Source organism: Narcine bancroftii, chromosome 10 (genome assembly GCF_036971445.1).
Source record: "Narcine bancroftii isolate sNarBan1 chromosome 10, sNarBan1.hap1, whole genome shotgun sequence".
In the NCBI taxonomy this organism is placed as follows: domain Eukaryota; kingdom Metazoa; phylum Chordata; class Chondrichthyes; order Torpediniformes; family Narcinidae; genus Narcine; species Narcine bancroftii.
This window is the reverse complement of record NC_091478.1, coordinates 89313824-89331120: the sequence shown is the minus strand read 5'-3', so window position 1 is coordinate 89331120 and position 17297 is coordinate 89313824. Positions and strand designations below refer to the sequence as shown.

General features: G+C 38.9%; 1 protein-coding gene across 11 annotated transcripts in view; it reads right to left on the bottom strand.

Moving 5' to 3' along the window:
- The window catches only part of znf536 (zinc finger protein 536), a 329669-nt gene that overhangs the window by 54113 nt on the left and 258259 nt on the right, over positions 1-17297 (bottom strand). For all 11 annotated transcript variants that reach the window (XM_069901729.1, XM_069901722.1, XM_069901733.1 and 8 more), the window contains one exon: positions 8525-8611. In XM_069901729.1, coding sequence (XP_069757830.1) covers positions 8525-8611 — 87 coding nt within the window. The remainder of the gene's footprint in view (positions 1-8524; positions 8612-17297) is intronic.

The window sequence follows — 17297 nt, the reverse complement described above, 5'->3', positions numbered from 1 at the left end:
ACGCTGACCCAACCACCACTCACTACATTTTTACTTCAGAAGCTTCTTCCTTCCTGTGGCAAGCTGACCCAACCACCATTTACCACATTTTTACTTCAGAAACTTCTTCCTTCCTGTGACAAGCTGACCCAACCACCATTCACTTCATTTTTACTTCAGAAACTTCTTCCTTCCTGTGACACGCTGACCCAATCACCATTCACTTCTTTTTTTACTTCAGAAGCTTCTTCCTTCCTGTGACAAGTTGACCCAACCACCATTTACCACATTTTTACTTCAGAAGCTTCTTCCTTCCTGTGACACGCTGACCCAACCACCACTCACTACATTTTTACTTCAGAAGCTTCTTCCTTCCTGTGACAAGCTGACCCAACCACCATTTACCACATTTTTACTTCAGAAGCTTCTTCCTTCCTGTGACACGCTGACCCAACCACCACTCACTACATTTTTACTTCAGAAGCTTCTTCCTTCCTGTGGCAAGCTGATCCAACCACCATTCACTTCATTTTTACTTCAGAAGCTTCTTTCTTCCTGTAACAAGATGACCCAATCACCATTCATTCATTTTTACTTCAGAAGCTTCTTCTATGTCCCACCCCCCCTCCACCACATGACCCACATACTTGCTGATTGTTATGCTAAGAGGTAAATTACCTTTTGTGTAAATGGCTGTTGAAAGCACCATCAGTAGGGCATATGTAACACAATAGGTTACAGGGAAATAGTTGGGGAATAGGATTCGAGGGATTGATCGGAAAGCCATCTTCAATGTATTGGGCTCAATGGCTTCCTATTATATCATAAAGAATTATTTGGTACCTGAGGTGATGATCATTAATGTAACTCAGAAGTCAATAACAGTTGGAGTGAGACCAGAGTGCTTATCTCTGACCCTCACTATTTATGATGAAAGATTGGCCTTTGGTCTGATGTTGGAGATTGAGTCCCAATTTCTTGTTGAGCCAGCATATCAATTGGTTTTGTGCCTTGGGTTTCTAATGGAAAGCAGAAGAAGTACCTTGAGAAGAAATTATACTCTCAAGAAAAGCTAAAACGTTTTCCTGGGTTGCAGATAGAAGTCTATCCAGTTCACGAGAAAAAAACAAACAAAGCAATTAAAGGGCATGGTTCTATTTTGATCTTCAAAATCGTTGATAAAGTTTGGAAAATATTTTCCCAAAATCTTCCTAAATTGGGGCACTCCCAAAACATATGAATCAGTGAAGCTTCAAAAAATTTACACTTCTCACAGAGTGGATCAACATCTGCATAAAAACAGGATAATTTAAGTTTGGACATATGTTTTCTATGCACCACCTTAAATTGTAATAAACAATGCCCACAAAATGAGGAATCATTAATCAAACTAAGAGTAGAGTACCAATCCTCATATGAAAATGTTATATTCACCTACTCATACATCGTGGTTATATGACGTTATGTCCTATTTAAGCTTGGAGAAAATTAGATACAACATCAAAGATAGAAAGTTTCAATTTGACAAGATGTGGGGCCCTTTTATATGTTACTATCATAATTGGAAGGTTTAAGAAGTTTGAATGGTCCGGAGATTCTCTGTCCGAACATTGTTATTCGATCCATATCTTTATAACTTTTTTTACGAAGTAACCTTGATTAGAGGGAGGGGATAAATTAGATTTAGTTTCAGGGGTTTTTTTTTTTGTTTTCTTTTTATTTTGTTTTTAGATTAACTTGTTAAATATAGGTTTAATACAGTTGTGATGGATCATATCATTGGACAGAACTTATCCTTTGTTTAGATCAGGGGATTGTCTCAAGTAGTTTTGCTTATTTTCTATCCATATGTATATGATATGACCTATTATTTGTTTTATTAAAAGACTTTGTATGTAGGATTTATCTGTTAAACTCAATAAAAATATTTTTAAAAAGATAAGAAAAGAACCACTTGTGAAAGGAGAGAAAGAAGGAAAGTGAGAAGTCACAAAAGGCATTGTGCTGATCTAATCTCTTACTATCTACGAAACACAGGAGAGACTGCAGATGCCGAAATCTGGAGCAGAAAACTATTTGCTGGAGGATCTCAGTGGGTCAAGCAGCATCAGTGGGAGAAAAGGAATTGATGTCAACAATTCTTCCAACTCAAAATGGCAAAAACTCTTTCTCCACTGGTGCTGGTTGACCTGGGCAGTTCCTCCAGCAGGTGGGGTTTTTCTGCTCTTTTTCACAGATGTAATTTTTTTGGGTGGGTAATGAATCTTTATTGGGGAACAAAATTAAATGGGAGAATGTTAATTTATGTATTAAACATACCTACAGACTGTTTGAATTAAAAACAGTGGCAGTTAGTGAACCTTCTGGTAGAATGAGCTTTAAACCTTGCGTCCAAAACGTCACCTCCCTGGCTCTTCACTTGCTTCCCTAAAATCCAAATTCATTACCCAAACATTGCTGAGATTCTAAAAATACAGTTCTGCCTAAAATGTTATAACCCTACATTAGGGGTCTCCAAAGTGGTCAATATCAACCCCAGGGGATCGATGGGATTATCCAAGGGGTCACAAAATGCCAGGGGGCAATCAAAAGCGTGGGGAAGGGTCATTGATAAATGCTATGGGATTGATTGAACATCTGGGGACAAAAGGATTGTGGATCCCGAGTTCCCCGCTCCTGCTGGGAGCCTGACATGCCTGCTCCTGCTGGCAGCCTGATGACCCTCTTCCTGCTGACAGCCCAAGGTCCCTGCCCACTCCTGCCGAGCTCCTGCTGGAAGCCCGACTACCCCGCTCTTGCCGCATTCCTGCCGGCAGCCTGAGGTCCCCGCTCCCGCCCAGGAGCCCAAGGTGACCACTTCGATGCTGATGATACCACACCCGATGTTGAGAATAGAGTCATGGTCGCCAATGCTGAAGACTTGGACTCAGTTTGGCATCTTCCCAGCAAGAAGCAAGGTTTTTTTTACTGTTATTGTGGTCATTTGCTTGGTTAATTTACAGATTTGTTACTCGGTAATTGGGATGTTGTAACAAAGGTTGGGTTGTTGCTGGGAGGCCTGGAAACCATGCATATGATATGCAGTTTCCCTTACTAATGCATGTGGAAACTGCACGGCTACTTATTTATTTATCTTTGTATATGCCTGGGGGTCTATGAGAGATTGAGGACTCCATGAAGGGGGTTAATTGTCCACAAAGTTTGGGGATCCCTTCCCTAAATCCAAGAGATTAATTAAACAAATCTATCCCAAGTGGACATGACTTTAGAAGTCAAGGATTGATTGGAAAAAAATCTACATTGTAAATCAGAGTCAGATGATAATAAAGAGTTTGGTAGTTGGATTTATTATCAAAGAAAGAATAAAACCCCTTGTAAATACAGAGAAATGATTGCTGTCAGTGTAGAAAGTAAAGCAATTGTACAAATAATTACGGTACAGGCCAAAGAATTTGTTTGAAATTCAGTATCATAAATGCAGAATTATATTTTTCATAAGTTTAGACGAAAAGACATCAATGTTGTATTATTTTCTTAAATCCTGAAATGTGTGTAAAAATAGTCACAAGGCCAGAAGTACCCTTGAGAGGCGCTGATTAACGAATAGTCCTGTAGTACACAGAGTCCTCTCATTTCATCGTGAAAGTAATATTGTCAGGTTTAGATGGTGGTCAACTTGGAGGAAACATGGGAACGAGAGGAGGAGATGGCCCATGGAAAGGTGAAAGCAGGCTGGAAGTTGGTAAAAATGTTTTGAAATTCTCACATTCTGTATGAGGGTGGGAAGCAACAGTAAAGAAGTCATCACTATGTTGGAGAAATGGTTCAGGAAGGGGGTCTAAACAGAACTGACACAAGGGCTATGCCACATCTTCCGTAAAGAGGCAGGAAATTAATGCTGCCCATGTCCTCCTCACTGGTACCAGTCATTGGATTGGGAGATACATTCTGAGGAGCCTGGGTTAGTAACAGCCATACATTTTGTATTTGATCCTCAATGCAGCCTATGAATGTTTTGAATATTGGAAAGGGTACAGTTTTATTCGTGTTTACCTTGAGTGTTTTTAGACAAGAGAGTGCATGCTTGAACTATTGAGAAATACAGCAATTATCTACACTTAGACAAGTGGTACTGCAATACTTGAAATGAATATAAAATTTACAATGAGGAATCCATATTTAAAAACATATTGACAACAGTGGCCATGCTGTTAAATGCTGTCAGTGTGGTGTACACTGCCATTTATTTCATGAGAATGCATTTCAGAAGTGGCACACAACAACATCCCACACTCCTACTTGACCAGAGGCCCAAGCGTTTCCTCTTTACCAACACACTCCATTGTCTGGCTGAATTCATTCTCACATTAAACTACTTTTTTCTTGAACTCCAGTCACTATGGGAACCCACTTGGGCCCAAACTATGCTTCTCTTTTTGTGAAAGCAAGGAAGAGTCATTTTTCCTGTACTATTTGGGGATCCATCTTTTTCCAGGACACTGATCACAAGGAAGGGGGTCTAAACAGAACGGAAACAAGAGCTATTCCACATCTTCCGTAAAGAGACAGGTTCCTATGCATTTCTGGTACCAGTTGTTGCTGCTTCCTGCTCTAATATTGAAAGTGAATTTCATCTCTGTCTACCAATTTCCCCCAAACTTTCTAAACTCTCAATCAACATTTAAGAGATAGATTGTCAGCAGTTTTCACAAGCCTACAGACTTTCACAAACTTCTCAAATGAATTTCCTCCCACATTCCCTCCGGTAAAAACTGCAAGTCTGCTGTCTCTTTTGCATTTGCTCTGGTAACAAGACTTCCCATCCAGGTGCCTCTAAAATCTCATCCTTTTTCCTGATCTGCAATTTCCCACCTTTATAGTGGACAGAACTCTTGGCTTCATCTCATTAATTTCTGTTCTCAACCTCTCTGCTCTTGGACACTGCAAAACAAAAAAAAGTTTCCTTTTCCTCACCTTCCAGTCCACCAGCTGTCTTATCCTACATTATCCCTATGTCTGCGTGGGTTTTCCATGGGGGCTCTGGTTTCCTCCCACTGGTAAAAACGTACTGGGTGCTGTAGGTCAATTGGGTGTAATTTGGTGGGATGATCTCGCGGGCTGAAATGTGCCGTATGTGTATGTGTACAGTTAGGCATAAACTTGTGTCTGGATTACATTCTGGAAGTGAGGACACAAATTGATTTGGGCGTAAGTCGATCATTAGAGATGAAATATACTGTACCACATAAGATACCATGACACACATATATATTTACCTAAACCTTTATATTGTACATGCACGTCTAAATACCATAGTTAATAAAATGTAAATACTGTACAGTACCTATAAACATACACATAGGTAATAATAGTAATAATATTAAGTCCTTATGGTGACCTCAGATGCATTTGTGATTGGACGTTACTCGATCAGATGTAAGTCAAGGTATGGCTGTATGTCTATGACATAGACTCTATGTAATCCTTTGAAATTTCCACCAGCTTATTTGAGATTCCACCCATTAATTACACTCCTTCTGTCAGTATTTCTCCAAGGAACTTCAGGAAGACTTGTCTCTTTAGCTCTTTCCACAAGCCAGACACCCAAACAATTTTTCTGGGCAAAACAGCAGTTCACTTGTACATGTTCCAGTCTGGGGCCCTGACATTCTGTGACAAAAGCTAGTGGCAAAATAATAGTATTGGTTCTATGCTGGGTAAAGACAATTTCACTTGACTGAAAAGCAAAGGGTCAATTAGAAAGCAGCTAACTGAAGGTAAATCAGCCCTGCAACAACAGCAAGAATTAAAGAAGGAGATGGGAAAGGTTCATGGTAAACAATCTCTTGTAAAGAAAAGTGGCAAGACTACCAAATCTCAAACTCCCTGGATGATCGATTACATAACAGGTAAGCTAAGGCATCAAAAGAAACCCCCTTTGAAACAATGAGAGCTTTAAACAGAAACAAGCCTAGACATCAGACAGCAAAGAAGTAAAATTAAAAGATAAATTTGTAAATTGAAAAGATAATCTGTCTCTGGTGACAGAGGATGTGGTTCAGGTTCTTTGTGAATACTTTGTGAACATCTGAACAAAGTGAAGGGTGGAAAGTTTAGGGGAGACATCAGGGGGTTAGTTTTTTTTTTACACTGAGTTTTGGGTGCCTAGAATGGATTGCCTGGGGTGGTGGTGGAGGTTGGAACAATAAGGGCATTTAAGAGACTTTTAGGCACATAGATTAAAGGAAAAATAGAGGATTATGAGGTCTTTTTGGTAGGTATATATGGGTCGGCACAACATTGTAGGCTGAAGGGCCTGTACTGTGCTGCGATGTTCTATGTTTGCGACTGAATTCTCAAGAGAAGGCAATGGTGTAAATGTTGTAATCAAAGAGAACAAGTGTAAGGTAGTGAATGGGATAAGCATCGTATAGGAGGAAACATTAAAAATTAAACATCTTTAAAGCTGATAAGGAGGAAACTGTCACATCCATCTCTGACCATTTTTATTATTCATTCTTACAACAGAAGTGGTTCCAGAGGATTGCAGGGCTAATACTGCACATTGTTCATGAAGAAAACATGCAACTACAAGCCCATTAGTTTGATATTGGTAGAGCACAAATGATTAGAATCCATTCTGAGAGCAAGCATAATCCTTCAGTTAAAAGAGCACAGATTACTCAAGGAAAGTTTGCATATCTATTTTAAGGGAAGGACGAAGGAATCTTTTTGTGGCAGCCACATGGAGGGATAATAAGAACAGTGTGCTTGATCTGAATTGATCTTAGAAAGGCTTCTGGAAAGTTCCTACGTGGTGAATTGATCAAAAAAGTAAGGAGAAATTTAGTGTAATATCCTTACTAATTATGGGTTAAATGAATAAGGTGCTCATAAAAGCAATGGAACACTTTATTTTATTAGTCAAAGCATAGAATGGAAGAGCAGGGCAGTTATAATAGAAAAATTAGGGGGTTTCCTTTGGATAAGAAGCGAGGGAGGGGGGAATAATTGACCTGTATGAATCTTTATGGTTATTCAATAGTGAATGAGAATGTTCTCGATTTCTCAGCAAAAGAGGCAAACGTCACTGATTTGAAGTAACAACTAGATGACAAGCAGAAGGAAGCCTGGACCTGACTGCTCGACACTTTTATGCCATTTAAAGAGCCCTTGGTTGTGCACTTGAAGAGCTGTGCACTGCAGAACGACAGACGTGGAAGTCGTGACTAAGCTGCGTGGTTCTTCCTTGACTAGCACTCCCTTCATATTGTGTTTTTATAGCTTTATCTGATCTTTCATGCAATCATTTTGGTGACTTGTCAGTGACTGCAGGTGCATGCAATTTCCCCTAGCACTACTCTCCTCTATTCCCAGCCATTGACTCTTTCTCTTCAATATATTCTCACAGCCAAAGACAAGCACGAACTGTACCCTGAGTGGGTATCGCAGGTCCTGTTGCTTGCGAACCAGAAAACTCTTAACTTTCCAACAGGCAGTATATTGAATTGCTTTATAAAAGCCCTCTCCTTTACATTATCATTCAGTCCTCAAATTGATTTATCAATGAAGAAATATCCTTGGATGTTATTTCTTGGGCTAAATCAAACTATTTTTGCCTTACTTTGGCTGAATGTTGGACTAATTTAAATTTAAATTTAGACATGTAGCACGGTTACAAACCATTTAGGCCCACGGACCCGTGCCGCCCAATTCCACCCCATTAACCTACACCCCCAGTATGTTTTTGAATGGTGGGAGGAAACTGGAGCCCCCGAGGAAACCTCACACAGACACAGGGAGAACATACAAACTCCTCATAGTCAGCGCAGGATTTGAATCCCGGACCCGATTGCTGGCATTGCATGAACTCAAACCGTGCTGTCCCTAATCCATGAGACATTTCAGAATCAATGTCAATACAAAGAGGTTCCCAAGTGACAAAAGTGATCTAGACACCCCTCCCTGGAATCAACCTGATGGAGCTCTGCACTCCTCAGTATATTATTTCTTAAGTAGACTGTACAATTCTCCATCAACTGCTGGAGAGGGGCAATTCTTACATCAGTCCATCGGGTGGTGCTCTCACCGTTTAGGACCAGTATCATAGAACAATGAAGAAATCTTAATTCACTGAAAGATTATTGTGGTGCCTATGCAAAATGGTGTCTGTTCTGATTTACTAATGAAGCAAGGTGCTTTATTAAAACGAAACTATGATTTTACAGGTTAACCAGGACAATTTCTGGCCATTTTAAGCTCTCATAACCGAAAACATTTTACTCTTAAGAAAATAACCACAGTTTCTGCATATGGATTTCAAACCCAAGATCTATTTCCAGTTTGTGATCCATTTTCTTTGCTTGTTGTTTGCAATGAGTGAACTTAAAGCATATCATTTTACATATAACACTCAGCTAATTCTGTAAAAAATATTGCTGAGGCACAGCTGTTAGTATCCTGCTTTTAACAGCCATGTGATTTAATTAGAGCATGGCATATCAGATGGTCTAAACACTTCATGCATTAGACTAGTTTTACTAACCTGCATTGTTGTTTTGTTCTCTTGTATTAGTGAGAGATGCAATCCCATCTTCAAGAACACATGTTAGGTGGTGCTCTGCGTTTGTAGCTAAACAAGTTACAAAGAGTCAACCAGTAAATAACTTGTATCTCAAACAATAAATAAAGAATAATTTCATAGTAGTTTGGAGCATGATCCTTTACCCAAGTTAAGTGATTCAGTGGAGAGATTGACCTTGGTATTCCAGGGTTAGGGTTAGGGTGCGGTGCGGTGGGTCAGAGAGATGTGAGGGTGCTATTTTTGAATCCCTGCATGAAAGTCCACATGTACCGAGGGTGGGAAAGGCTAGAAATATTTGGTAATGCTGGACCCCCTGGGATGAAATATCTGCTCAAGCCCTTAGGTCACAAGCAGAATGGATCTTTAATCAAGCTAGAAGTTAGCACTTTGCATCTGAAAGCCTAAGTTGCCCCACCACTTTCAGGAGGGGCCAGGTAACAGGAATGGGAAATTGAAAGAGAAAAGGTAAAAATAAAATGCATATGGAATTCACATACTAGATCTACATGCAATATGTTAATAGGCAAATAAATAGTTTTAATACCTTACAATGCCACAAAGCTTTTCCGGCAAAGCAATATCTACCCAACCCAAGTCCAACAGGGTTCAATCACCTATCTTTGGGATACAACCTAGTCAGGTATATCCTCTCTCAAAACATTCAGTGATCATAATAAATGCTCTCTGTTTCTGCACAGTTTGCAAACTTTGGAAATGGTAATTGCATGTCAGTTTGGTTTTGTTATACTGCAAAGTTGCACAGTCCTATTTCCTTTTCTGATGGGACAACAAAAGCCAATGTTTGATTCTGCTGGCATAGATCAATATTGATGCTGATTGGTGACTTTTTTTTATAAATGTCAAACAGATATATATTTATCATGAATAGATTTTTAGATACTGGCTTAAACAAGAGCAGTTTTTTTTAAAATGTTGACCTTTTGACTGAAAAGATCATCATTAAATGAATTTTAGAGATCCTACTGGACTCCTTTAACAAAAACATTAACCTTGTTCTGAGCACCAATTAGGCTCCTCCCCAAGCTTACCTAACTTTCAGTTATTAAAGATATTAAACATTTGTGAATTGTCCTATTCCTAAACATTCAAAAATAAAATTAAATGTAATATTAAAAAAATAAATATCATAAAGAGGAAGAACACAAGAAAACAAATGACTATATTTAAATTAAATGAAAATTAGTTTCTGCTCACCATTATCAGTCTAACCAAGTTTCATCAACAAAAGCAGATGGCCCTGTTTCAGGTTCTCTGAGCAGATAACCCAACCTGAGTGCTGGAAAATCTGTGAAAGTTTTGAACTTTCCTACAGAACCAGGAGGACTCCATTGACAAGAGCACAATTTTCCAGCCGGCAATGATTAGCAATGAGGGAACTCCAGATTTCTGCCATTACACAGGAATCATGAAGTTACACATGGTCAAGCAGGTAAAAACAGCAGTTCCAAGTTGGAGGTTTGTGTTGTCATCCTTATCCTTCCAGGAACTGACACTCTACACCCTGACAGTGAGGTCTAAAAACACAGACCTTGTCTTAAACAAAGAGGCGTCACAAGCAATTACATACTGCAACCACTGGTATATTTTTGTGTCCTCTCTCTCTCTCAAGTTGTAAGTATATCAAGCACCTGCAGTGATGTGATAATGACCAGATAAGTTGTTTAAATGATGTTGATTGAATATTAAATATTGCCAGGGCACCAAGAAGATTTACATTTCTTTAAAGTAATGATAGGGAATTGTCTCCACATCAACCTAAGAGTGCAGACTGGGCTTTTGCTTAATGTCCCATCCAAAGCGCAGCATCTCTAACAACACAGTTTTCCCTCGAAGTTTTAGTGGGATGTCAGTTTATCTTGTTCTGTTTCACCTTTGCAGAGGGACTTGAGCTCCTATCTGATTCTGACTCTGAGATGTGAATGCAAGCAACAGAACCTCTGCTGTTAATAATCTCAGAAAATTGCAACCAAGTGCACGCTATGGATTAAATTGCAAGTTTAAAGATAAAGACAAAGCTTTGATTGAGTTTCAATAATCAATGCCCAACGTGCATAGACAATATCCACAAAATTCATTCATCGTGTTTCAATATTTTCAATTCCAAAAACTCATTAGGAGTATTCAATATTTGTAAAGTTTTTTATGCAGAAATGAGAAATAGCAATAACTTTATTACCACCCATCTCCAGTCCCATACCCCATGCACCACCAAACTAATTCATGTAGTCTTAGGGAAGGCTACAGGCGATACTAGATTCATCCGAAAAGCCACAGAATGTACAATCTAATGTTGCATCCACTGCCAAAACAAATAGTTTTAACTCACAAACTTGTCTCTTATTCATTAGAAGTAAAACCCAATTTTGGAGTAATTGGAAGCTTCCTTTTTTCATTTACATTCCTTGTAATTCAAGTGTGAAAGCAAAGCACTCTGGTAGGCTGTAAACAATGCAGTTTATGCCAAGTTCAAGCAGCTTGAGTACTGTGGTTTTCAAACTTTTTCTTAACATTCACATACCATCTTAAGTAATCCTTATGCCATAGGGATTGCACCTAATTGATTGGTTATGTGCACAGTTTCATAACTCCAAAGGAAATGGGCCAATGACAATTTTTCTCAAGCAAAATATTTTAGTAACAATTGGGTCTAGAGCAGTGGTTCTCAACCTTCCCTTCCCACTCACATCCCACCTTAAGCAATTCCTTACTAATCACAGAGCACCTATGGCATAGGGATTACTTAAAGTGGTACGTGAGTGGAAAGAAAAAGGTTGAAAACCACTGAGCTGGAGTTTGTACTCAATCCTGATGCATTCTTATATTCCCTGGCAAAAGCTCATTATTAACTCAAATCCAATCTCATGTTACCTTAAATCCTATATAAATACAACCATTATAAATTTGAGGAAAGAGACTTTGTTGATTGCTTAAATTTAAGATGACAGTCCTTAGGAAAAAACTGCATGAATAGTTTATGGGTTTGTTTCATAACACATTTTCATTACAATTTTTAGTGTAAGAATTGTTAATGGGTTAGTGTCAGCAAGCAATTGAGGGGGAAGGCATCTGTGGAGTTTGAATCTTACCCAGAGGGATTTGTTTTGGCAATATATCATGCCTGGTGTGAAAGCAGATTCTTCAATGCGAAAACTTCACTACACCTTTAAGCACATTGTTATGATTAGTTTGCACTTACTTTGATATAATGACAGGATTTATACATGACATTATTCAGAAGAATATTTTTTGATATTCTGGAATAAACTGGTGACAAAAGAATATGCACAAAATGCATAAAATACTGTGCTATTATTGTAATTCATTGCATAACTGTCAACAAACACAATATGAAGCTTTGACAATGCATTATCTAATTGTGATTTGTTTCACGTAACAACAGACATCTTCTGAAAATCTGTCAAGTTTCAAAAAGTTTCTGACTTTTTTCACGTGAAGTGCCATTATCATTTGCAAAATAAAAAGTAATTGTGGAGAGGCTTCATTTCCCCCAAATATATAAAGTGGTTGCAAAAATTATCCCAATGGCTAGGTTCTTCTTTTAAAAGGAAGAGATGGAAATCACATTCATCTCAAAATCCTGACTTGGAGCGCACAGTATATTACCAGTCATTCATTGTATTGGGGTCTAATCCCTGCCACTCCCTGTGCAGCCACATTGTGGGAGTATCTTCACAAGAGCAACGACACTGGCTGAACTATGAGGCTCACTACCCAGGGACAATGATCAGCTATAACTCGTACACACATCCCCAGAAATAAATGAATGAATAATATCTATACTAAAAGGTGAAGTGCTTTGAATACCTAAGTCCCCTTCAGATAACCCACACAGAAAGACCAGGAGAAACAAAGGTTAATTTAACCATGGGTAATGAGCAGGTTCCATTGATGCAGATGCCCACAAGTTGGAAAATGGGCATAAATCACACGATTGGTCACCTTATCTCCACATGGTAAGAAAGAACAGTTACAAAATGTCGATAGAAAATTGAGTGAGAGGGAGAGGGAGAAGAGAGTAGAGAGCCGTTCTACCATTCGTACGAACAAACAACTGAATTTTGAATTGAATACCATTGTAGGAGCATGTTTGTTTGTAGGGATGCCCATACATGAGGTGTTTGTAACCCAAGGCTGCCAGTGCTCTCTTTATATTTAGATTGAACTGACTTTTGATACAAATCTGTATTTTTTTGAAAAATTTTATCATGATTCTATCAGCTCCATTAATCCTGCATTGAATCACAACAGTAATTGCTTCTTAATGTTTTCAGACTATATCTACTTACGGCTGATCCCTTTCATCTCTACTCCTTAATGCAAACAATCCCAGGTTCCATGAAATATTGACCCTACAAACTAATGTACGTTTATGAGTTGATGAAATCTACATCACTTTTGTAAATGCAGGAAAGTGGGCCCACACAATTTTTCTCGGCAGACCACCAGCAGTTCAGAGATGGTCAAATGGATGAACTATCTGGTTGAGTAGAGAAAAGCAGAGTCCAGGGTCCGCTCTCCTAAAAGAAATCAAACAACTTGCAATTATATATCACCTCTCATGTTCCAATCAGGAGGATTGAAAAACACTTCACACCTAATGAAATAGCCACTGTTGTAATATAGAAAAAGAGGCCAGCCACATTATTCATATCAAGCTCCTACAAATGGCAAGATAAAATTGCTGAGTAAATATTGGCCACAACACCAAGGAAAATGCTCCATTTTTTTTCTTCTGAAAATTGCCATGGATCAGAAAAGTTGCAACTGAATGGTTAATTGGAAAGGTGGCACCTCCAATAGAGAAGTATCACCTCAGTTCTCTGCTTTACTATCTGTCTAGAATTTGGTGTTTAGTTATCTGCAATTGGACTGAAATCTGCAACCTTCTGAATAAAATACTATGCTATATCCTAATCATATGGTCTTCAGCTCAGAAACCAACTGACACAATTTTTTGCTCTATTAAAGGAGGTGAAGTTTCAGATGTAGATCGAGTCTGAGAGATACGTCTCCCTCAGTATACATTTCAGAAGTACAGTATTCTCACATTTTACAAGCCAAATATTTACAAATTTGACATGTGTGGAGTGTGTTAGTGGCTGTTAGGGAGAATAGTCAATTAGCCCAAAGGGTAAAATCTTTCTGGTTTACAGCCAGCGCACATACGACATGGAAGCCTAACCAATGAACTGAGGGCTATGTCCTGAAGTATGTTCTCAGAAGTGGTGTACAACATATCCTATTTAAACAGCTGAGTAGTATCTTTTAAAAATCAGATCAATTTTTGAATTATCTACTTTGTTGCCTTTGATTCCCCACCAAAGATTAAAAAGTTTTACCTAGCTCCCCGTCAATGAAACTGGACCTGATTCTTTTTGTGAAATCAGGTTACTTTTTCAGGTAACTTCAGTACTGAGCTCAACTTGTGCCCATGGTTCCAAATCACTGACTTAGCCAGGTTAGGTACATCCATTCTATTTGATATGTCACCTTCCAAGGATATCCTTTTAAGCTTTAATTTCTCCTGTCACCTACTGATGGCCTACATTTTTTTTAAAGGATTTTTGTGCTTTGAAAAAATATATTCTTTTTCTGTAAATAATTGCATTATTGCCTTAAATACTGTCCACATTCACACCTTTCCATTTATTTTCCTAATTAACTACAACAAAATCTCTCCTCATATCTTTATGGTTTCCTTGGTTTAGATTTACAGCCCTCATTTTCCTTCGAAATATCTGAATTTCAAACTAGGTATTTTTCAGTAACAATTTCTCAGAAGCAAGCAAGTACAGTCTTAGGCAGCCAAAACTGAACATAACATTCCCAGTGTGGCTTCAACAAGGCCATATGTAATTAGAGTGTGGCTTCCTATATCAATACTCAAAGCTTACAATGAAGGCTAACACACCACTGGTGATTCTAATCATGTGATTTTGTTCAGTGACTGGTGCATAAGGATGCCCAGATCCAATCAATATAAATTATCAAATCACTTCTTGTATTGAAGAATAGCATACATAACTGCTTGCTACTATACTTTTCTATATCAACATTTCCCAATTTCTCACCATTCATATATTACACTATATTATGGGCTGAAGGGCCTGTAATGTGCTGTTCCATATACGCTGTCTTTCTGTTTTCAGATTCAGATTCAGATTTCAGATTTGTTGTCAGAGTACATACACGGCATCACATACAACTCTGAGATTCTTTTTTCCTGTGGGTGAGGCAGAATTACCACTTATTGGTAGTGTAAAAAAAAAACTACACAATGTACATATGTAAACAAATAATGAATGTAAACAAACTGACTGTGCAATGCTGCAAGAATAAAAATATAAATAAAGTGCAAAAGTAAGACTTCTTAAATGAGTCCCTGATTGAGTTTGCTATTGAGGAGTCTGATGGTGGAGGGGTAGCAGCTGTTCATGAACCTAGTGGTGCGGGACTTGTGGCACTTGTACATCTTTCCTGATGGCAGCAGTGAGAATAGAGCATGTGTTGGGTGCTGTGGATCCTTGATGAATGCTGTTTCTCTCCGACGGCAGCAATCCCTGAAAGATGTTCAATAGTGGGGAGAGTTTTGTTTGCGATGTCCTGGTCTTTTGGAAGGCTTTACACTCAGGAGTATTGGTGTTCCTATATCACACCATGATGCAGATGGTCAGCACACTTTCCAGCACAAATCTGTAGAAATTTACCACGATTTCTGGTGTCATACCAAACTTCCACTGGTGAAGTAGAGACACTGATGTCCTTTCTTTATAATGCCATTAGTGTGTTGACTCCTCTGAGATAGTGACTCCCAAGAACTTCACCCTCTCCACCTCTTATCCCCAATGACCACTGGATCATATACCTCTGGTTTTCCTTCCTGAAGTTAACAATCAGTTCCTTAGTTTTGGTGACATTGAGTCCAAGGTTGTTGTTGGTGCACCATTCAGCCAAGTTTTCAATCTCCCTCCTGTATGCTAACTCATCACCTTTCTCTATTCAACCCACTACCGTGGTATCGTCAGCAAATTGTAGATGGTGTTACCGTCATACAAAGCCACATAGTTTTAGGTGTAAAGTTAGTAGAACAGGAGGGTAAGAACACAGCCCAGTGGTGCTCCAGTGATGATGGAGATTGTGGTCTGGAGGTGAGTAAATCCATGACCCAATTACACAGTGGGGTATTAAGTCCCAGGTCTTGGAGTTTGATGATCAGTTTTAAGGGGATGATGGTGTTAAATGCTATTCATTAGTTCGATAAAGAGCATCCGGATGTAAATCTTTGCTGTCTTGGTGTTCCCGGGCTTTGTATAGAGCCAGTGAGAATGGCAACCAGCTGTTGCTAGGATAGGTGAACTGGAACAGATCCATGTTGCCACTCATACAGGAGCTGATACGCTTTAACACCAGCCTTTCAAAACATTTCATCACTGTTGATGTAAGTGTAACTGGTCAAAAGTGACTGAGGCAGGTTACTACAGTCTTCTTGGACACCGGTGTGATTGACACTTGTTTGAAACAGATGCGTACCATGCCTTACTGGGGTGATATGTGGAGAGTATCCGTGAATATATTGGTAAGTTGGTCAGCACAGATTTTTAATACTTAGCCAGGTTCTCCGACCGGACTGGACGCTTTCCTCAGATTCACTCCTCCTAAAAGCAGCCCACACGTCATCTTGGATACAATTTAGGATCATCAGGAGATGTGGGGATACAGAGGGGTGGGTCTTTGTTGTTACTGTGGTCAAATCTGGAGTAGAAGGCATTGAGTTCCTCTGGGAGTGAAGATTTGCCGTCTGGTACTGCACTGGATTTGGTTTTGTAGCAGGTTTTCTCATTTAGGCCCTGTCACAGCTGCCACAGCTTTCATTCACATATAAAGCATCTGCTCAGTACTTTAAAACTCACACAACTTTTCTTAATGATCTTGAAGCCATTTTACATCCTTCATATAAGTTACAATCTCAATCAATTTCACATTGTTGGCAAAGTTAGAAATATATTTCATTGATTCATTGATAGATGTTGTGAATCTCTACAGTATCTCATTAATCACATTCTGCCATGCTAAAAATACCCATTTGTTGTTAATCTCTACGATTGTCAACCAATTTTCAATCCATGCCAGTATATAAGAAAACTCAGTAAGAGTTAAGGCACCCAAGGGAGTTTTGTGGTTTCAGCCTAGGAGGTTGACCAGATTGTGAGCTGTTACTCCTATTAGTACACAAGCAAACTTTAACTTCACATTTTTATACATGTTACAGAGCAGCAAAATAAATTTTATAGTGAATCAGGTGAGTTTAAACAGAGTGGGAAATATGCAGGCAGAAGTCAGCTCCAACCACAATTCTACACATCATTCAGGCCTCCTATTGTTTCAGTCCCCAACCCTTGATCCAGCCACATGCCCACTCAACTCTGGCCTTGGTCTCACATCAGACCCCTGACTCTGGCACAATGCCTGGCTTATAGTCTGGTCTCCTGGGTCACATTTTAGTCTAATGAGTGAACTAAATCCTGGACCATCAGAATTTTCATACAATTGGATGTTAGAATATCGAGTTTACTGTATTATCACGTCCCTTGTGCTTAATATTGCAATTTATCAAAGGTCTCCTGAAAATACCACACACATTGATTCACCCTTATCTATTCTTCCAGTTACATCCTCAAAAAATCCCAGTCAG